This window comes from Cataglyphis hispanica, chromosome 25 (assembly GCF_021464435.1).
Source record: "Cataglyphis hispanica isolate Lineage 1 chromosome 25, ULB_Chis1_1.0, whole genome shotgun sequence".
Classification (NCBI taxonomy): domain Eukaryota; kingdom Metazoa; phylum Arthropoda; class Insecta; order Hymenoptera; family Formicidae; genus Cataglyphis; species Cataglyphis hispanica.
In genome coordinates, this window is record NC_065978.1 from 1,090,915 (window position 1) to 1,115,065 (window position 24,151).

At 39.5% G+C, this 24,151-nt stretch overlaps 1 protein-coding gene across 7 annotated transcripts in view; it reads right to left on the reverse strand.

The window, feature by feature from the left end:
- LOC126858489 (uncharacterized) overlaps positions 1-24,151 on the reverse strand; it is a 364,090-nt gene that overhangs the window by 41,463 nt on the left and 298,476 nt on the right. For all 7 annotated transcript variants that reach the window (XM_050608853.1, XM_050608851.1, XM_050608855.1 and 4 more), the window contains one exon: positions 10,657-10,956. In XM_050608853.1, the coding sequence (XP_050464810.1) occupies positions 10,657-10,956 (300 nt within the window). The remainder of the gene's footprint in view (positions 1-10,656; positions 10,957-24,151) is intronic.

Consider the following 24,151-nt stretch of genomic DNA (forward strand, 5'->3'; position numbering starts at 1 on the left):
ATTTTATTATTTTTATATATAAAAGAGACGCGCAAATCATTTTCAATCAAGAGACTGCCGAGGCGTGCTCTGCGTCTCTCCAAAGACCTTTCCTTTCCTCACCTTCTCCTCGCACGCTCGCGCCACTGAAAGCAACCTGCCAATTAATTCCTCTCCCTTGTCCGTTATACGCACTTTGAACAACTGGAGACACGGTAGATAGCTGCAATTGGATACTAGTATTCACTTTCAAGAGTATTCTCGCCGCGCTTTGTAGCCACCCTCGCGTTCTACACTCCGTTTATGCATCGAGTCCTATCCCTTCATGCCCATCTCCACTCTCTCCGTCTATCCCAGCTTACTTCTTCCTTCTCGTTCTTTGTCTCAATGTAATATAGCACACACGAACAAAGAGATACAACGTCGTTTCGAGTGACGACAAATGAAGACGTCTCGCGGGGGGCCGCAAAATGATTCAACCTCCTGATAGAGTTTGTAATTTGGATACCTAATTGGTGAAAAGCAGTAAGCCGCTTATATATCGGAAAAGGGAAAACCCAAGGTGTACCGTATCATGGAAAATGGTCGCGATAGTATCCAACGCGCCTGTGCCGTGTACACATGGACGCGCGAGCCAAATTATCGACGCGCGGAAGTCTGGCGAATTATTATCGTTATACGACTGTACGCCCGGGGCGATGCAAAATTTCCTTTCGCATTTGCATCGCTTTGAAGATCGCTGCAACGATAAAGAGATTCTATCGATATTAAATATTTCGAGAATTAACGCATAAAAGTCAAGTCTTCACTCGTGCGCTTCGAATTTCATGCATTAACTTTCCAGACTTCAAAGATTCATTGGACCAATTTCAGAAAATTTCAGAATATTATATTTCAAAAAATTCTTAAATGTCAGAAGAAATATATATATTTTTTTTAAGTTAAACATTAATTCTTCTTTTTTATTTTTATAATATTGGGTTAGATAATTGTTACATTAAAAAAATTTTAATTCGGGAAAATTGGACTCTTGCTAATTAACTCTGACAAAAGTTTAAATTAATTTTTATATTCTATTAATTATAATTTAAAATTCTTTCGCTTTTATGATATTATTTTTTCATTATCTTGATACTCTTGATTGCATTTGGCCGATATCATCTCTCATTTTCCTTGAAAAAATATAACATGTTCTTTGCTTCCTTTCGTCCATGATAGATAATAATAACGATATATATTGCAATATTTTATTGTATTATAAATACAATTCGGGTATCGATCCTCTCTCGAGCGGAGATGTCGGCGTTCAAAAACATCGTAGTAACAGTTCGTCGGGGCGAACCGGCGTAAAGTTTATATACCGTGCCACAGGATTATAGCGTCGATGAAAGCAGGATTCTTGCGATAACTCGGTTCGTCGCGTATCGCGAGCAAACACGGCGGCGAATTGAACGGAGGCGCGCCAAGTATTTTCCAATTACATCTTCCATTAACGATCCTGCCGCGTGTACGCGGCGTCCGTCGGTGAGGGTCGATCGAAGAATTCTGCACACCGTGGAAAATTTGCCCAGCACCGTGTATATACATTATTAATTAATCTAGATAGGAATGTCTCGCGCGCGCAGCGTTGTAATATCATCGCTTCGAAGCAATATATTGTATATGATGCGAGAGACTTAAAGAGAAAATATCGAAGGGACAACAATGAAGTATCCTGATGAGAACAGTAATAATTTAAAAAGTAGATTGTGTTTGTAAAAAAATAATATTATTCGTTAATGAAGTTTTCATTGTTTAATAAAATGGAATTGTAACATGTACATCATATAAGAAATATAAAAACTTGTGTAAATTTCAGCCAACAATTTATTATCAAAATCTCTTAGAGGAATAATCGTCTCTGTTGACTTAGAGATACATATCATCTAAAAGCCAAAATGTACGGCAACGGTTTTTCTTGACCCAGGGACAGGAAAAGAAACGAGGTCGCCGCGATGTCGGGCGCATTAGCATTTTCGATACGGTTTAAAATTTAAATCCCACTGTATGTCACAGTAAATCGCGGAAGGAACAACGGAAGGACGAGTCAGGAAGCGCTGTGCGTTGTCCCTTTAAAAAACCCTGGCGTCGCAATGTTTCACGACCCCGAGGTCGTAGCACGCGCGCGCTGCCAAAAAGATGAGCATACATCGTAGCGAGAAGCCACGAGGAAGAGAGATGAGTGCGGCGAGGAAAGAAAATCAAAAGAATAAAGAAAGTAAAAAGAAAAAAAAATAAATAAAAAGAAAAAGAGGCGACGCGCGAAAAAGGCGCGAAACATGGCCAACGAGCAGATGCTCGTCCCGATCGACGAGTTCGCGCGCACATAAAACCAACAATAAAATTTGGAACACGGGAAGGAGGCCGCACGTGCCTGTGATTTTTCAAGGCCGTCAAGAGAATCTTCCAACGTACGAAGAGACACGAAAAATCGTCGCGATTCCCGCGCGACGGCGATTGGTTCGGAAAGCGAAATTTTTCGGGCCGCTCGATCGTCATTGGCGCACGTGACAAGCCGCAGAGGAGAATGCAGGGGAGATGCGCCGGATCGCATGGGGGTCCCCTTCCCGGTTCGCTGGGGGTCTCTTTAGGAACGGAAGGACCGATGAAATTCTTTCGCGTAACGGGGTGGACGTGACACCGGTCGAGCGGGTTCAACGGTGGGAAGATACGTTGTGGAAAGCGCGTCTAGTCCGTCCGCGATCGCACCCCTGAGGATTTTCGGGGGACCTGCTTCTCTTCCCTCTTTCCCGCCTTTCCATTTCACCCTTACGGGGGGGCATACCGACCCCTGCGAAGCGACCGGACGGAAGACGCCGTTGATGATGGGTTATTTAAACGGAGCATTGAATTTTTACTTCCGCCGTGAGGAAAGTCACTCTTTCTCTCTCTCTCTCTCTCTCTCTCTCTCTCTCTCTTTTTTCTTTTGATAAAGAATGAAGTAGCGCACCTTGTCTCGGACCGCGTCTTGGGACCCCATCGCGCGATTTATTAAAGAAGTCATATATTATAAAAACGCCTAGTGCGGCGCTTTCTTTCTATGTGTTTTCGGCATCAAAGGTCGCACGGCGTTGCTCGGTTTTCTGTTACGTCACGCTAAAATTTATCTCTCTTACGTTTATTAATGGAAACGGTGAGATAGTGCGCGCGCGCGCTATGGGCGGCCGTGTAATATTTGACGAAGAAACCAACATCTCCGCGGAGTCTGTTCGTTGAATAAATATTTCTCTTGAATTCTTCGCTCGAATATAATTTGCCAAGTCCGATACCATTTCAAGAATTTTCTTGCATTTTTCGCGACGTTTCAATTGAGTTTAAAGGGCGTGACCTACATCATGTATACGAATTGCACGATCGTTTAAAATTTTTTTTTTATTTTTGTTCTCATTAAAATATTAAAACTGTACTTTTCGTATATTATACTAAAAGTATACTAATTTTTCAAAAAGGAATATTCTCAATCAAATTATGACTGTCGACGAGATTTATTTCGTTTATTTTTTTTTTTAATTCGTAAAAACGCATTTTATCGAATTTTTATTATTACAAATATTCTCCAAACTTTTCATTTCTTCAATTTGCATATTTAATTTCCTTCTCCAAGTTTCTCCAAGTTCCATAATTAATAATCATATACTGCGACTAAATTAGGTCACGTATGCTTCTTGCCGTCCGCCGAATAAACTCTTTCGAGAGTGGGCGTCTAATCAACAACAACATTGTCGAATACGAGCTTAGTGACAAAGCTGAGATAATTCGTTACGTTTAATCACGGCGATAAGCCGCGGTTGTAGCGCTCGCTCGCTCGCTCGCGCGCGCGGAGAAAGGGGGGTTTGTCGCTGTCGCGCCGGGTGGTAAAAGAGAAACATCGGGGGTGAGCGAATTGAGAGCGCACTTGAGTTTACCGTCGGGAAATGGGCCGGGTGTATGCTCGCGCGGTAATGGGAAATGCGACAGATGCGAACGGCGACAGTTTCGCGATGAAACTATCGCGTCGTATAAAGGGTGAGCCGTTGTTGCCGTCGCTGCCACCGTCGCCGCCGACGACGTCGAGGGTGGAGAAGGTGGATGCGGGCGAGAGGTAAAGCCTGCAACCGACGACATAAACTTACGATAGCGCGAACGACCGCCACATCAGCCGGGTATGGTCGGAGCCGGGTTCTTTCGCGAACCGGGGTTTATTTCGCGTCGACATTCGTCGCACACGCGGCTCGACAACAGCGGTAACTACAGGTCGTAATTCTTATTTGCGTGGCCGCGTAAAACGTGGGTATTTTGTTCGGTCTGGCCTTCTCCCCTCGGAGGAGAGAGGAGAGTCCGGTAGAGTTGGCCCGATGACGACGCCCCCGATACTACACACACCTTCGCGTACAAATTCCACTCTCGGTTCTCGCTTCGCTTTTGAAATTCTAATTCAATTCGGGCAACGATGTGTAAATTCACAATCGCACACAACAGAAAAGAAGGAACTCGCAACTCGTGTTGCGATATTATATTTACTTCTTCAAATAAGACGTTAGCGATGTTTTCAAAGCCGACTCACTTCAACCTAGATTTAATTTTACAATATCTTATGCATATATGTAATATCATTGACGTTACATTTAACATGATATAAATATTAACCACGTATTACATTATGTCCTCCTATCGAAGCTACCAAATTAATTAATCATGGCTTTTTAAATATATTCTTTTTTTTTTTTTTGCATTTTACTTCGGGATGCAGAAGAGAAGAAAATTAAAGACGCATTAAATATACATTGAGGGATTAAACGAGCTTGTACAAAGACAGCTCTCGTTCTTCCAAAGGCGGTTTCGCGAGCGGCCATGTAAAAATTTCATTTAAGGGTTAACGAAACATCCCGAACTTTCGTTTAAGTAACGCCAACTTGACTATATCACGTCCGCCTGTGGAACAACGAGCGGCGTACCAACGATCTTTCATAATTGAGGAGCTCAACTTTTAGACTTCCGCCAACCGCAATTTCGCGAAGATACAGATTACATCCTTCCAGAGTTACTTGTTAAATTACTTATACCGCAGAGGCGCCGAGACGTAACACTACCGTTATCGCTATTCTTATTAGAGTCTAACTATCTCTACTTCTGTATTTTCCCCAGTAAAATGTATATACGCTGCCATTCAACGTAAATCAAATCGAATTCCTGTCAAGCATAATAGCATCGGAATTTAATATTAGCGGAGCTCTCTCACCTGTCCCTCTCCAAGTTCCTATTTATAAAACGCGATATTTTCTAAACGTTCCACGAATTACTATCACTCGTTATATGCTCCCGATTATATCTCCGTGTGTTGAAAAATATCCAAATCATATTTTAATGACGAGACTTCCCTTATAGTCGAACTTCTTTTTATGACTGCCGAATCCCTCGCCAAGCTTAACTACGTCGACCTTGCGACGAGATATTTTTGTCGACTGATCCGCATCTTATTTATTATTGTTACCACACACATAGGCAATGGTTTATTATTAAGGGAAGGGACTTTCACAAAAGGAAGTGCCCTGATCCGTTCGAATTCTCTGCTGAAGAAGAGAACTTAGACACAGATCCATATGTATGTATATTAACGGCGCTCATTATGCATGACTTTAACAGCTTCGTTTTTTAGAAATTATTACAGAATATTTTAAGCTTTCCGATTTTTTTTTTTTTCACAGAAAACTGCAGAAATAGTTATCGTAAGAAATTTATGTTACATGTCATAAATTGTTTTCCGTTTCTGTGGATTCAAAGAGTAAGTAAGCCTCAAATTTAACATTTTGGGGCCACGTTAAATTAATATAAATGCACGACGCGTTTAATATGCTTGCATTTAATATGCGTGTCACCTCGTAAATGTAATGAACCGGAGTCTACAGAGCATGCACGCGTTATGTGAATATTTACGTAAGTAACAAGTAGCAACCGAGGGAGTAACTCGGCGGGGAGGGGGAAGAGGGGAAGGAAAAGGGTTATAACCAACAGTTATACAGTTACGACATCGTATCGGTTTGATATCGCCGGGATATGTCTCATTCGAGGTATACATCGTGTTTAGTGCCACATGGCTTGAAAAACACGTAATACGCCAACTGTAGTTGACACGCTCTTTGTTATACACTCTTTTAAGTCCATATCGATAGTCTTTCAATAATAACAATAAAAATAATATAATTAAAAATAATGACAAAAATCAAATGTAATTAGTGTTAAAAACGTGTGTGAGATTTTTATTTATTTTTTATTTTATAAAAATGTTTTATATAACATGATTTTTTAAAATTTACTACAACTATATAGATTTAATTTAATATAGTTAGCCATTCTCTCGTGAAAGAAGTCCCGATGCAGTTGTAGGTTCGGAGTAAACCAGTAAACGTAACACGACGTGATACGCGTGGCCCTCGAGCGTGCACTATGCCAAAGCGATTGTACACGAGATCGCACTATTCGCGGCTGAGAGACTCCGTTGCCAGGAGATGACTGAGAAGCCTTGGGTTACGTCGGCGATATGCGACCGAGATTCCCGGTACACGGATTCTCTCGTGACATTTCCTCTGTGTTCGAGAACACGGCAAGATACATAAATCTAAGATAATCGCGTGTTTGCGACGCGATTCGCACGTGGAATCTCGCGATTCGCTCTTCCGGATGCGTGCTCGTACGATTGCATACACTATATGACACACACACACACACATACACACATTCAGAGTGTTGCGAATTCAGTGCCGTAAACAACGGTTTGTTCACGATATCGGAACAGCATAAGAAGGCTAAATGTAATTAGATTAACGTATAATTGCATCACCGCAATCATGTATGTATATTTCACGGACGATATGAATTTAACGTGTTCGGATTGTAATTAGTATGAACAGTGCGTATACAATGTGTCCATAGATGCCTCATCATCGATATTTGTAATGCGAATTCGACGTGCGACGATGAATATCTGTTAGGTAATAAAATAACATGGGGAGAAACCAAAATGTAATTTGCCAAATGTAAGCTGCAGCTATGCAGCAAGCTGTAACTGCGTTTAATAGCTTCTCCTCGCGCGTAATAAAAAAAAAAACGTTTCTCTCGCGTCTCGGATATAAGATCGAGGGACAGGGTGACGGAATTTCCTTGTTTCCGCAATGTACTGCGATAGTATACCGCGTGGATTTTTACTCGGATGTATATATTTGTAGCTGGACTAGAACGGGACGGATCATAAATATACATGGAGATACGATGAATATTCTCGTGCACCGGGATCTAAAACTGACGGATAATGGCCGGGACGTGTTTACGATATCAAAGTGACACAAGAAGGCTAAATATAATTTAATGGCGTACTTTGTGGGTCTGTCTCTAATGTCTCTAGACTAGCTTACATTACCGATGGTAATGGTAACAGAATTTCGTCTTACAATATTCAGCCGTTTAAAAATTCATTTAAAATTGTGTTGTAAAAATATATGTATAAAATATATATATTATTTAAAAAAAAAAAAATTATATATATATATAGACAATAAGATGATACACAAGAATATTGTATTATTAATAAATCTTCTATAAATTATAAATAAAAATTAATCGGGATAAAAAATATATATAGCTCAAGCTATAATTTGACGTGTACTCGTTTTCATTGGACTGTCAACAATGCTAACGCTCGCGACCATAACATAATTGTGCAAGAGATCGTAATTAAATCGAATTTGCCGAGTTTGCTCTGTACGTGCAGAGAGAATCCCTCGTTCATCGCGACGTATAGATCCCGAAGAATCCATTCGTCCCCGAGTTCCTAAGCAATTACGATGGTTTCTGAGAGCATTTCGCGATCGCCCGCCCAGTTCGAGGCGTACGAGATGGTGACGGTGGTGAGCCAGGAAGGGGACAAGAAGAGTACGAATCCCCCTTCCTTTCTACTCCCCTCTACCCTCTAGTCCTTCCGTGTCCATTGGCGAAGACCTCATACATATTAATGGAGATCGGATCGATTTTACCGCGCGCTCGCTTCTTGCCGTGTTTAGGGACATCGACAACGTACCGGCGCATAAGCTCTTCGGTCAGCCCGCAATGGTTATTATGCCATTAACGTAATGAAGTTAGGTGGCGGAGAATACCAGCGGTTCAGGGGACCGAGGGTTGGCGACGGCGGCGGATCCCGTCGCGGAAAAACAGTTCGCACTGAAATACAGGCGAGCGAGAATCTTCGATGATGGACTGCGCGTACGTTTTCTTACATCGAACGCGGCGATCGATGGCGCATTTTATCGCAGACGGCCGATAAACGTAATTATACAGCCGACGATTAAGTCATGATAAATTTACATAGTCATGGATCCCGCAAGCATTAGTTATTAGCCATCAGGATTTATGAACTTGTAGTTATTAATTAACAAAAGTAATATTGATTGTGCCGATATCATAACGCGGTTAAGTGATGCAGAACTTTTTTTATTATCAATTATTGTTACTGCAACTTGTATATATCAATCTGTGTCATATGTAATATATATATATAAAATATACATATATTCGTGCGAACGCGGATCATGTTTAAAATTGCCGACGAGATGTGTAGCTATATATATACGACCGTCCGAATGATTCAGTAACGATTCATAAACGGTTTATGGACAGTCCGGGAGCATTCGGTCGCTATTATCGGGTCGATGCAGCTGACGTGTTGGACATACGCTTGATATGTTTATACGCTGAAGAGACGAGTTCCTTCAGCCAACACTCGATACATACGGAGACTCGTCAATTAATATTTTTTATATCAACGCTTAATAGCAGGCACTATACATTGTTTTTCTACTATATAGATACTTGATGATGGCAGAAGAGATCATTATTCGGAGAAAATACATTTTTTTCTTTTTCTTTTTAACAATATCATTAATAATTTAACAGTAATTTTTATACAAGACATAATTATTTTAGATTTTAGATCATTTTCACTTGAAATGAGACACGACTCTTTTCAACTTGTCGAAAGCAGGATATTCGACTGAATTTTCGGTTACGACTCTACGCTAATCACGCACCTTTCTTCGACAGACGACAGAAAAGGACGATAGAAGAAAGTCCTGCAATCCGCCGAACCGTAAAAGTATCCGCTCAAAGGCACGGCTTTCACGCCGGTCTTTTGATCGTCGAAGATTCGGACGGTCGGAAGAGCAAGGATATAAAAGGAAAGGAGTGGGACAAATTAACGATTCACGCAATTTTATAAAGCGAGAACATCTCGTATAATCCAACGAGGGCTAAGTTAAAACATGCTACGTGCTTTTGATGAGGATGCTTTAATCTTCGCGCTCGTAAATGTTTGTCCTGGACGACGGTTTCGAAAATCCATTCGCGGCACCGGCCTGACCACTATTTTAATACCACACAGAAATTAGTCCGTGAAAGTGCAGAACGGCCGAAAAATTATACCGAGAAAATATACTTTCACGAAAATATTTTCTATATTATCAGGTCTAATAAAAATCAATATAAAAATTGTTCCAATATCATTTCAATTCATCAGGTTTATCCTGCAAGTTTTTAACGCATGCGTTGCAAGATGCAACTGTCGTAATTATATTACGATAAAAATCGTATAATTATAACGTTCGCGTTGTGTAAAATTATGGAATAGACCTGCTGATCTGAAAGTATTTTTTTCTCACGTTTGCAAAATTATTTCAATCCTTTTTAATTTACAGCATTTCATCTGTACACGATTTTCAGGATATGATGCCTGTCTATTTTATCGTTCTATCCGACGTGCTTCGTGCTTCAACTAGAAAATGAACAGAATCTCGCACAAAGGGGTCACGCGCGCAGGGTACCTCGCTGTTTCGCGTTCCCGTATAATATTCGACGAGTCCTCGTCGACGGGGCGCGGGAGGATTACGAGTACCGGGATAGTATTCGCTCCGGCCGCGATACGTAATGCGATTTGCGGTGTATTCGCCGCACAAAAGATTACCGCGGTGAGTTCCAACGAGCCGTGTACACGGGATCTTGGGCGCGCCCCGTAATACTTCCGCTGTCTAATGCGGAAGAAGGGCCCTTTCAACAGAAAGCAGTCTAAAGGTACTCAAGCTTATTGCTCTCTGCGCTATCTCGGGACCACCATCTCTTTGTATGCGGCACATAATAAAATCATATATAGGGAATGTATGAGCTATCTCTCTCAAACGCAATCGTGATATTCATTAATGAGATTTGTTTCACGATCAAAATATAATAATTAAAATCACACCTGCCTTGACATTATTAAAGTGAATATTTAATACAATATTTTCACTCTTTAACTATATCGATATTATTATTAATCAATTTATAATACATATGTATAATTTAATTTTAATAAAAAATAAAAAGAATTGTCCTCTTGTTCAAATATAAATTTTCTTTTTATGTTGACTAATGAATATTAGCAGATTTTTCTAACTCTGTATCTTTCCACAATATTCTTAAAAAAATATGACTCTTGTTAGAATCGATGTATCGATCTTTAGATCGTATCAATCGTACTCAATCATTAGTGCTTGACGCAACTGACATTTGTACTCAAAAATGATTGCAATCAGCAAACATTGAAAAATAAAAAATACTCAATTTTTTATTTGCACTTACCTGCGAATGACTCCAGACCTTCGGCTTCGGACTCGATCTCGCATTGTTGGTCGCGTTCCCGCTTCCGGAATTGTTGGAGATGTTGCCGGGCGACGCGGTGGATTTGATGGACGGTTTTTGTGTTTTTTGTAACTGTGTGGCTACCGCTATCGAGGGAGTAGTAGTTCGTTGTTGTTGCTGTTGTTGCGTGGTTGTCTGTTGTTGTTGTTGTTGTTGCTGTTGTGTTTGTTGCATATATTGCTGGATGAGCTCCAGCTGCTTTGTGAGGCCATCATTGTTAGCGCCGGGAGATGTAGCGCTCTGCAAAATATATTCAACGAATGTTTCAGCAACAATTCAAAGCATACATTTGATATTAAAATTATTTAGGAAAATTCTCATATATAGAATCTAATATCGTCTTATTCTTCCTATCATTTTCCAATCTCTATTAAAGGCAAAATTTTCTCATGTTTAATTATCAAAAATAAAATCTTTTATTTATAATTTTTCTTTAATAAAAATCTCTTATAGCCGCTATATTATCATAAAGTGACAAATGTATATTATTCTATTACATTTGTTGAAAAGCCGGAGGTGTGTTTGTACATTTGATCGCATTTAACCACAATCGGCGGATCTAGCTTGATCCGGTCGTGATCGGTTGCCAACGCGGCCGCAAACCATAATCGATCATACCTTAATAGAACATAACATAGTCTTAGTGTCCAAACTGAGCCCGCGTTCTGACAATAGTCAAACCGATCGAATTTAATAATTTATCGAATCGCGATGTGAAATTACGAGCGTAACACCGTAGCGTAGAGGTGCAATCTCGACATCTATTAAATAAAACAAGCGCCGACTATAATTCTGCCCATAAACGCGATGCAATAAATTGTAAATATATCGCGCATCAATGTGTCGGTCAACTAGCGTGCGACTATAATTACGCACACATGCACGTGACGCATAGAATTTCGCGTGTACTAATCCGTCTTTGTGTCCAGTTGAAGCGGCCACCGTATATATATACGCTGAACGTATCGCACGCGTAAAAGCCATATCGCATTGCAAACAACTTTAACTCCTATAGTTTCCACGCGAAAATTACAATATTACGAGTACACACACGTGGATAGAAAAAAATTATTTCTGATAAATCAATATTTCAATGTTAAAAAAATTAATTAAATATATGTAAATTAAAGTATAAAATAAAATTAAAAACGGAGCTTTATTATATACTTTGCCCGAACATTTTATTTTTATATAAACATGATAAATCCATATTACTATGATAATGCAGCATATGTATTGGAGAATATACTATTAATTTTAATATAGCTATTCTTCTCGGATTTATAGAAGAAAAAATAAAAAAAAGGATATGTTTTATTAAATTTTCTTTGCGTATTTTAAGCGAGATATTTTACGTGTTGTGTTACGCAAACTCGATGTATGATCATGTATACAAGCGGGTTAGAAAAAAAAAAAAGGAAAAAAAAAAAACGCAAAAATATCCGCGATCAACGTTCGCATGCTTGTACCACCGTTGCGTTGCGATACACGCTTTGTTTTACAATTCGGCGATCGCGGTATACGAGTATCCTACGTCGTTTCGAGTATTACCGATTTTTCGACTGAGCTCTTTTCAAACTTTTGTACACAGAACGTTAAATGCGTATGCGATGCAGGAAAATTCCCGATGCGGGCGATACGATGACGATTTTCGATGACAACGCGGGGAAATCGCGATACCACGTGGCGGCATCCAATTTTTTTTCCAGCTGCGCGAGAATGCGAAGTATGGGCGATAACAAAGGTATGTTCGCAATTTTTAATTAGAAAGCCATCTCCGACTGAACCGAACTGGACATCGTTGTCATAGTTTTCCCTTCGGTGAATTACAATTTTTCGTATTTTTTTCCACGCAATCGCGATATGAGCATTGTAATATGTGTCTGTAGGCAAAGGAATTATTCTTTAAATAATAAAAATAAAGCATCTTTTCTGTCAATTCATAAAGTTTTAAAATTGCTCCTTTGTAAGATGCATTGCTTTGCGAAATGTAAGTTTGACATATATTTTGTTATAAATTTGTTCTTTCAAATTGATCATAATTTATATATCGTAATTATATTTTTTTCAATGATAATAAATAATATTATATTGTCTATAATTACGATCAATAAGTTGAAAATTAAAAGTCCGTCAATTGTAAATAGCCCAATCGATAGACGGCTTTAATTATCGTCAGCCGGATTTTCAGCGAGGCCGGCTAAAAGCGTAGATTGCGGACAAAGGAATTTATTTTGTTCGCGTGCCTATTTCGTTTGCTTCGCGCGACAAAATGAGAACGAGCGGCGCGGCGCGAGATAATTGCGTCGCGAAGGGGTACCGCTAATCAGTTTTACACGTTGATATGACGATTGCATGTACGGGAACGAGGCGACGCTCGCTCGCTCGCTCGTGCGAGTGTATGTTTCCGACCGGCGGGGCGAATTGAACCGTCGATTAAAATTGGATTTGTTAATTACTGCAGGGAACGCGGTGGCGGTAGCCAACGGCTCCGATCCGGCTCATACCTTATTAAACCTTCATTTCGTAATTCCCATGCTGCCGTTTGTCATCGTCGTAATCAGTGGACGCTCCATGTCTCGCGTCGACGAGCGGCGCGTACAAAAGCGCGCCGCGTTTGTGTCCCCCCGCCCCCTTCCCCGCCCCGTCCCCACCGTTCGCGAGAGACAAAGAATTATTTGCTGATTCGAATTTTAAGATATTACTTTTCTTATCGCATATCTATCTCTGTGAATACATGATAATTTTCCGCCGATAATTAATGAACTATTTAATTACCGCTAGGATCTCGCAAATACCGAGTGCCCGCATTCGCAAACAATCGATAGCCTGGCAGCGAGGTAGTATTTGTAATACTCGCGCTAGCAATGACGGCCGTTGATATAATATGCACCAATGTTTCCGCTTTATTCATGAGAGTTTGAGGATATTAATCCCATATCGTGTTTTTCAGCACGCTCTTGCTTTCCGATTCTTCAATTTGTTACCGCCCCCGTCGTTCGAAACGCTCGTTCCCGTATCAATAATGCGCATTAGTCGCGTAATTACAGAAACACACTCATTACACCGAAACGTTACGTTAATTGACGCGGGCGTTTATTAAAATGCGCGCTCTTTAACTATAAATATTTATTTTTGCTGGTATATTGTGATGCACATATGTGCGATTCACAATGTATTGACGCGCTTTATGCATATTATTATGCACGCTATTTCTCGATGCGAACAATGTATGTGCACGTTTTTCCATTTCCATATATATATAATTTCCACATCATATCTAAATTTTGTGATTATCTTAAATAATAATAGCCACAACATTTACAGAGAGATATATTAGAAATTATCTTCACTTGTAACGATGTTATAAATTTGTACCTGTACTTTTAATTATTGCATAATCGTATTACGTAGCTCTCTATCAAGTTTCCGAGTATTATCGATATTTTAACATTGCTACAAACTTTTATTATGCCATTATGCAAAAATTGTCTAGCACGACAAATGCCTCAGCTATTCGCGGCTTAATTGAAAAGATATCGTGTTTGCGATAAAAATGCAGATATATTCGTTAAAGTGGCGTTCGCGTTTCCTTCGAGACCGCAGCGAAAGCGCAGCATCATCCCGTTCCCTGGATGGCACGCTTATCATATGGCATCCCCGTGTGTCGCGATCGCCATTTGTACCGCATACAAAACGCGCGTTTCCCGAAAACGGTACCATGACGGCCGCGCATTTGTCAACGGCGAGTCCACGGTCGTCCGGAGAGCGTCTGCGAAACTTCGGTGTGTTATCTCTCGACGTATATTCGCCCGTCTGACAAATCGCTCGCAATGGGGAGAGAGGCGAGAAGGCCGTTTCTCGAAACTCTCGTCCTCTCTCCGTAGGACCTTTCCCGTAGGTCTTCCTCCCCTTCATCTCGACACGAGTTTCCCTCGCGCCGCGCGTCCTTGGCATCCTCGCGCAATTCTCACGCGAAAATCGCATTATTTTTCCCGTCCCCGCTCTTTCTCTCCGGCGTGTCCTGACCCTCTCGTTCATCATCGTCCTCGCCTACAGGCCAGGACCCGACCCACTTTCTTCGATACGTCCTGTTTCTCTTCTCGCACGAGAGGAATAGTTTGGTATCATTATTCAAACATCCATGTGAGCGGTTTTCACGATTAATTCGTTAGGGATGAATCGATAAGAACTAATGAGATTTAAGCGTCAAGCTGCTTCCATCCAAAATTGAATTATAAAATAATTTTGTTCATAAATATTTGGCAATTTCTTAAGATTTACATACATATCGTGGATGATGTTATAAATCATTATTTTATGCCTGCTAATCTCGTGCACAATCATAATTATACGTATGATAAATGGATTCGTGTCGACAGCAAGAGAAGAGAAGAGATTATGCGCACACTGCTTTATTTCTTTCACTATCCTACTTGACGCAAAAGAGCAAGTATCGAGTGAAATACATACTATGTACCCAGTTGAGCGATATACTCCGATACCACATGATTTATAACATCGTACGTCCGTAGACTCGCTCAAAAACTTCATCCATCATAAATATTCGATGAAACGATAAAAAAGCGAATTAATCACGGAATTTATAATTGTTAGCTTTCTTCTCGAATAAATAATCAAAGTAGACCGAGGCCTTTTTTCGTCCATATTTTATTAGTGCACCAAGCACTCGCATCCGTCTATGTATAGTGTGCCTCGTTTTTTCCACACTTGTTATCATCGACCGACCCGTATGAAATACATGCGAACACACGAAGACATTTTTTTTTCGCGTACGTATAACAACGCCTTTTTGCCGTGCCGTTATATGTCGGAATGTGAACGTGTAATATACAAAATATGAAAACCCATCTGCACGCTCATTTTTTCTGTATAAGCTACATTATAGCTGTGCGATCCGGAATAATAAATGTAATATGAATTCGAAGAGAGAAAATCCGTACGCGAGCGTTCAACTGAAGAATTTTCAATTTAAAATAAAAATGTGAAAATACGCATAATTTGGAAGATACAACGCAAGCATTATAGCCAGGGAATTAGTATATAAATAAGGAAAAGATGCAGACATGATCATTTTGACGCAAAAAATACAAGTTAGGCGAGACATGCACATATTGAATATAAAAAAATGCATTATGTTAGTCTAAAAATAGCGCAAAATATATACGCGCGATGTATTGGCAGAATACGAGGCATATTGATACGTGAAATTGTTAGGGAAATGTTGTCAAAACAGATTATAAATTCTGATGAGAGAGAAGAATGAAGTGTTCCGTGTTATAAAATAATTATGTCAGAATGAGATTCCGATATATTGATGTCCGATATTTCCTCATGATTTCAACATAATTTTAATTGTCTACCTCCATATGGCGTTGTAATGAAAAATCGACGCACATGCTATTCTATTGAGTCTCGTTAGCGATATTAATTATTATTTTCAGATATAAGGATTTTCGATTGGCCATTGTTCTATATTTTAACGTGAATTCCATCGATATACAGTTTCCCGCAAACTCTCAACGAGGAAAAAAGAAAAATTCTCTAAATTATTTTAATATCGTTTCTCGCACATTCTTGAGAGAAACGAGCCTCTAAATACAACCGGTAACATCGTGCTTCGTAAATCGTAAAATCGTTTTCGCATAAATAAAATATCCGTCCGTTGCGAGAGAACTTAGGCGGGAGAAAGATAACGAAGCGTGGCGGGGGAAGAGAGGACGAGGAAAGTCGTAGCCTCCTCTTTCCCGGAATTAAATTAATTAAACCAGATTATCTTGGCGGATGTAAAAAAAACTTCAATACGGCCGACGTAACCGGGCAACTTTTCCAGCTCCACGTCGACGATGACGACGATGAAGACGACGGCAGGGACGGGAAGAAAAAAAAAAAGGGGGAGGAGACGTTCTCTCCGTATACTTTTAATTCGCTTAAGCGACCCGCGTGCGACCGCTTTAAAGCCGATGTGAACGGTCTTATTACGACGCGAAGGCAGGTGCTAAAATCTTCCTGCGCGCTCACATGTTTTCGTCGCCGACCGTCAATTTTCATTCCCAAAGTTTTTCCGTTTTTTCCGATAAGACGCGTGATCTCCCTTTTCGCAAGTTACCTTTCATCCCTCGCGAGTAGTCCCCTCGCCTTGAACTTTCCTAGTCAAGTCTCGCCGCCCTTCAATCGCGATCAGCAGCTCCCACACTTTCTCCCGAGACGACGCACTTCGACGAGATAACTTTCCTCGCTTCTCGTTTCTCGTCATTGAGTTTTCGTGGTATCTTGGCGATTCTACAGCGCTTTAAGCGAACGACGAAAAGGACGAGATTCGCGCAACAGTGATATTTTGTTTCGGTCTTGTAGTCAGGAAAGTATGTAGATAAGCTTTCGAAGAAGCGACGGAGATTATGTGTTAACATTCAAGTATTACTATATCTTCATGATGGAGACTTATTTATCGTGTTTTATCTTCCACTACAGCTTTGACAACATTCTAAATAAAGAATTTTTTTTTTAAATTGCTGCAGTGTAAGTCTCTCTCTCTCTCTCTCTATTTATTATCTTTTCTTTACCTCATTTTTTTAACATTCATGCAATTTTGTTAGATAGTAACTAATACTGATAAATAACACACATCATTTCTTTGTCATTCTAATTAATCAATTAAAAAACCTTGTTCATTTATCATTTTTAAGGATTTTACAAATAAGATTTCTAACATAACTAAAAATATCTCGATTCATCTTCTGCTTATTTTATGAACTTTCGCGAAATACAGAGTAGTGAAGATGCTCGAGAATTCCAGAGATCCAGCATGTCATTGTCATGCATTTAATTAATAGTCGGTTTATCGACTTTGTATCAACGCGTTGTCATTACACGAATCGTTATGAAATCTCAGCTCTCGCTCGAAATCTTACAGCAACGGAATACACGCCCGCAACAAAGTTTGTTCGTTAGCTCGTTCGTTCAAAGTTTTCTGTCTTGGATTTTCCCTTCATCGTCGTCGTTGTTGTTTCATAACGCCGGCGGGCAAAACCGATCGAGAGAGAGAGACCCGCCGACGATTTCGCTATCAGGGCAAGAACTGACAGTTGAAAGGCTGCAGAGCACGCAGCTGCGGCGATCTAAATTGCCTAAATCAGGCTCGCGAGGCGCGCTGCGCGTATACACGCTTGCAATAGAAACGTACCGACATTCGATCGACTGTCACAAGCCTAATTGCAATATTGTCCGTTCGGGGCATGGCATTCGAAACTGGCATTAAAGCGGAATTCTATTTCGATACCAATATCGTGAAATCAGTTCTATCAATCGATGTATATCACAATGAAAAAGAGGAAGAAAAAATTGTCTCTTAGTTAAAATTATTATTCAAACTATAAATGCATGTAACACATAAATTATATTTTTATACTTTTTCAAATTTGCTATAAAATTTGTTATTTGTTTGTATAAATTCCTTAATGCTATACTTTTTTTTTTTCTACACAAAGAAATACTTTCCACTGTTTTCGTCCACAAGTTCCTTAGACAAGCGGCCACTCGGCGGCGGAATCCGCATTCGTAAGGCGACGCGCGGTAAGATGCGAAACTAATGCTAAACCGGAAATCCATTGATCCTACTGCAACTACGGAAGTTCGGGCGCGAGTGAAGGAAGGAAAATTTGAAAAGCAAATTCGCACCGCCTCCGGTCGCGCGAGAACATCAGCGTCACCGTTGTTCGCTGACGGGCGGAATCCGAAAGTACGAAAACTCAATAAGATGATCTCGATCCAGTTACGCATCGCATCGGTCGAAGTCGCTGCTCGACTCTTTGCAAAAACGCGCAGACTCTTTTTACCTTTTTTTTTTTTTTTACCGAAAACCCGCGCGCGGGACGAAAAGTTTTCTTTCTCTCCTCCCCCTCCTCTGTGTCCGGGTAGCAACCGCGCGATTTTCTAACTTCATTCTAACTTTATTTGTTCGCCGAAGATAATAAAATCATCGACGGCGATATCTGAAACGACAACGGCGAGAGTAGGTCGCGTAACCGCAAACTTTGATTCATGATAGACGCGATGCATCGCGCGTTCTGTTCAACTCCGATTAAACACGATTGAACACCGAATCAATTAGCGGTTGCATCGAGCTTTCGTTTCGCGCGATCCAATCGCAAAAAATCGGAAATGCGCTTTTCCTCTGTGCACGTGTATAATACTCTTTTGAAGGTTTTACCGAAAAAAAAAAAATAATTAAAGAGTAAATTTTATTCAGGTGTCAAACTTTAAAATGGACATAATTGGACATTTTAAATTCTCTCTATTATAGAATAAAAAATTTATGCTAATTATAAAATATTAGTGCCATATAAATATGTGATAATATTATACGTTAACTCGGTTATTCGTACAACAGACTCGACTTCATTTAACAAAGTGCAGTCTCCTATCCGAATCAAGACTTCTCTTGTTTCATTAAAAAAAAAAAAAAAAAGAAAAAACCACATGTATATATGATAAAATCGCAAATCATTCAATTTAATTTCGACGTTTTGTCGATAGAAAATGAAAAATATGAATTCTAGCGCAAGATCAAATTCGACAGCGATCGCAATTCGAGATCTTTTTATCACCGAAAACCGAACGAATATCCTCTCGACTTTTACTTCTCTTCGAGTGAATCTCATCGCCTGCGATTCTTCGCTCGAAGACTCGTATTTTTTAAAAAATCTGTCGCTAATATCAATCAAGGGACAGAAAAGAATTCTTGTACCTCTATTAATCCATATGTCATCCTTTGTAAATATTAATAAGACTATCTAGCATATTTAGATTTATATTACGCACAAAAATTTTTCCATCTTTCTCCATCATATTCTTGCATTGCAAAATTGCCCTAAGGCATTTTAATATCCTTGACATTCTGTCAGGTTTAGTGCGTGACATTACGGTAGTGATCATAATCCGATACGACGATTCGCAGCGTGATGTGACGAGACTTCGCAGACTTTATGGATCATTCCATGGGGAATGAATGGATGGCTGTGATGTGACAGGAGAAGGAATACACGCGACGATGTATAAGTGTAGATGTTAGTCTTGCGACACACAAGCAGAAATACATTATTTAGACGCGGCATCGAAGGCGCGTCCGGTTCCATTCACATAGCGGGTATAATATTTTATAATTTATAGAGCAGCATTTATATACTGACGCGCGCGCGGAGTTTAGTTATAGCTTGCCAGGATAGTGCGGATCTTTTCCATTTTCCCCTCCTCATCTTCCTCGTCCCTTTTGTCGAAGGGATCGCGGAGACGTGTTTTACGTGAGAGTGCAGGTGCTCGCTCCCACGTAGACTCAAATCCAGAAGCGCACGCGGCGTGCTATACATCAGGGTTTCTCAACTTAATACTTTAACGATCGATACCGCCGCTCGTTCAATTTACGAGAGCTCTTTAGGAAAATTCATAATGATGCTATCTGGACTCGATACAATTTTTGTTAAAGTAGTATACTTTAAGTACACATTACTCTTGCTTATTTGATATTGTGACATGATATTTTATGATAAAGACATATATATATATATATATATATACATATAAGAAAGAATTACGAATCGATTCATATTTTATATGTTTATACGTATTTCATAAAAGCTGTGAAGAGTATACAAAATGATCTCTGATACAGACACTCGACAATTGAGAAACGCTGCGCACGATCCCGCAAAATGTTTTGTACATCTACACGTTCCTCTCTTACGCCCCGGGATACGATCTACGCTCCGAGATTCAGATCTCCAATTAGCTGTATATCAAGTTGAAGGGTGAATGCTGAACACAATCATCTGATTCTGCCTTCCACTGAATGCGTGGGTGTGTGCGAAAGAAGATTATCATGATTGCGCATGAATGACGCATTTAGAACTATCAGAGAGGATTTTCGTTCTATATGAAAAATTTGACTTAATTTGAAAAGTTTCCTTAATCTAAAAATACACACACGTAATAAGGAGAGGAAGTCTATTATTTATTAAAGTATTGCTATATGTGTGAATTTAAAGTCGGCATGTAAAACAGCAATCATTGTAATATTTTTAATTAACTTATACGAAAGAAAATTATGTTTAATACAAAATCATTGCTATTTTCCATATAGGAACGTTTTAACAAGTAAAATTAGTTGTTGTGTTATTGTTATTGTTACCTATTCCAAACTAACTTACCGCGGCAATTTGCAATTTGAACAATATTTCAGCAAATGTGAGTCCAGTTTGCATCTCATTTTAACTTTACAGAACGTTAAATATTCTACATTTTCGACATATAAATTCATAATACATTTCTGCGTTTGATATAAATATATTATAGTGCTTTTATTTGTTTATTAATTGTTACTACGTCGCGACGAGAAGCGCAGAAACTGAGATTTCGATCTCCAGTTAAATATACCTAATCGGATGTGTGCATTCAATCGGATTTTCTTTCTCGGAATATCTGTGCGTGCTTAAAATAAGCATCTAAGTTAACTTCATTGATAAAAATAGGGATCAGAGAAACAATGTCTGCAAGTAACTAAGAATCAATTGTCGTTAAAAGAATTTAATTGATAAAAGAAAGTAAAAATTAATATATTTATGATGTATTGATGATAATTTGCGAATATAAATCGCGACTGCATTAAAAGAGAGATGTCTCAGATAAAAGATTACTCGATATTACTCGAATATTATTTCTCTTCTATACGTGATTTGAATAATTCTCCGCTACAAACAAAATTCTCCGTCTTTCATTGCCGGACGGTCATATATACTCGGACGATGCATTTGCCCACGCATATATTCGTCTGCACGGTATTAACCTCGTAGACACGAGGAGCGGCCCCGACTCTGCTACCCGTTTCAAAGCGAGAGATGGGCACTCTGACGAGTCGAGATTTCAATCTCTAATTAGCTGTATATCAAATGAACGCGCTCGCTCTGGGTGCCGCCACTTGAACACGCCGCCGTGTTGTATGGTGCGCGCGCATGCATCTCCACATACACCCATCCCCAGGCATATATGTCGTCTCTCTGTTTACATCGCGTCTTCTCGCACCGTCTCGTTCGACATTGGTGCATTCATCCCCATCCTGCTGACTTTGATTTGTAACGGACGCGTCGCGATCAGCGACGCGATGAACGAACATGATGCAGCAGCGAGATCGTTGCGATGATTAACGGAGGGGGAACGAATATTCATGTCCGCTCGGATTCGATTCCGAATCCTGAACGTGGAATATATAATCGTATCTTTGACAGGACGAAAGAAAATGTCAATTGCGACGACAGAAGCGAAAAATAAAATTGCGCGAAACATCGTATAAATGCTAGTATAAACAAGCAAAACACTATAAACGATAATCACTTTTTGTGCATTCTATATATATATATATATATATGGAAATTAAAATTATGAGAACAAGTTAATTATTTAAAAAATTGCAAGCCCTCTCTCTCTCTCTCTCTCTTTCTCTACGTGAGCGACTTTGTAAATCGCGCTACGTCGACGCCGCTGGAAAACGGGATGAAAAGGGCCAGAGGGTCCAAACTCGAAACTCAGACGATGCTACGTGACTTAGAAGTTTAGCGCGCTGAAGAAAATATGATTCAATTTTCCTCGGAACGTCCCGAGAAGAGCGCGTGCCATCATTTTTGAAAATGATATTCTACGTGCAGCGGAACACACATTTCGCGCGCGCGCGCGCGCCGGCAACGTACATTTAAAAGAATTGAAGATGATAAATCTTCCTCGGTATACAATGATCGCCAGCGTGAAAAGAGAGACGTTATCGCGATATGGATCTAGGTTCCATACTGCGAAGTCATTAAAACGATTTTCTGAAAATATCTGTCATCGTTTATCTGTCAAATCAAATCGTTTATTTTCTAAAGCAGATGAGAAACTATCCCGACGTGCTTTTACGATGTCACTCGATGTCGATATGCCAAGTATACGACGTAGCTTACGGGGATAAGGGAAAACTACTTGCTCGAAAACGAAGAATAACAAGGGAAAATGACCTTCGACCGCGAAAGACAATCTTTGTTGGACGGCGACGATCCAATTTCCGTCGAGATATATTTTTACCTAACCGACGCGACGCTTCGTGTGATGGATACTCAAAAAGCCTCTCACATCGGTATACAGAATTTTATCGTTCACTGATGCAATTTTCATCGGGCCTTATCGGCGCAGTGCGGTGTGCGGAACCGACATATATCATTACGTGGACTTTTATTACGATCGTTTATACACTCCAAATTTTGACGCTCCAAGTCAGCTACTTTTTTATCGTCATCAACTCGAAGTAAATTTCTAAAGAGTCTTACCGTGACAGCTATAAACGGTCTCTTTCTTAAAATGTCTACAGGAAAATATACATTGATATATATATAAAAGTATAGACGCAGCACTATTTTTTCAATAAAGTATTGATTTCGTATTGCATAATGTTTCTCATTTACGGGTCTACATATCATATTGTTTGCATTTTTGCAAATCGCTCAAATTTTAAGTTTCATAGTTGAATTAAAAATATTAATAATTACAATTTATCAAAAATAATAATCTTGTTTCTCTTCAAAAATAGAAATAATAATTAATAATATTTTTTATCGCGTTAGTTTCTGCTATTTAAAATATTATTTAATTTATAATACATAAAGAGATACGATATACATATATATATAAAATTATATTTAATATAATTATAATAAAACAATAGCGTTTTCATATCTACTTCATTCAGTGGAAAAGCGCAGGTACAAGCCAGCCGGCAAACCAAAGCATTAGGTATTACTTGCAGCTCGTTATCAGATCGATTGCAATCGAAATGCATCAAAGGACTATCCGATATGAATACTGTGAGAAGAACGGCTTCCTTCTCTATTGCTTGTACCGAATTTTCCAAGGGAACGGAAATACGAAAGGGACAACTGTAAGTTCAAAGCTGGGAACGTAGAAGACGAAAAATTGGAAGACGAAGCCTTCGAGTGTGGCTTAAGCTCGTCGACGGTTAACAAGTTCTCGTCGAGGATCTCTCCGGTCGTCTCTGGGGCCACTGTAGGCTCTAACTCGAGAGGACATGGAGTAAATATACCTTAGCTAAGCGTACGTCGTAGAAAATGCTTGTTCATAGCGTAAAAACATACACTTGTCTTAGTTCGCGAGTCGATCTAACTCAGGGCGTAAATAACTGCGAATATTGTGTCTTTGCGCGAATTATATATAAATTAAATATCTATGAGGATTCAGAATAAATTATATTCACCTTTATCGTGTGTCTTTTGACTAATAGCACAAAGTACATAGCATCTGGTTTGTCCACATTATTCTCTCTTTCTTGCATTGTCATATTTAATAAATGTTCTTTTAATGCAGTTCTTTATTTCTGATT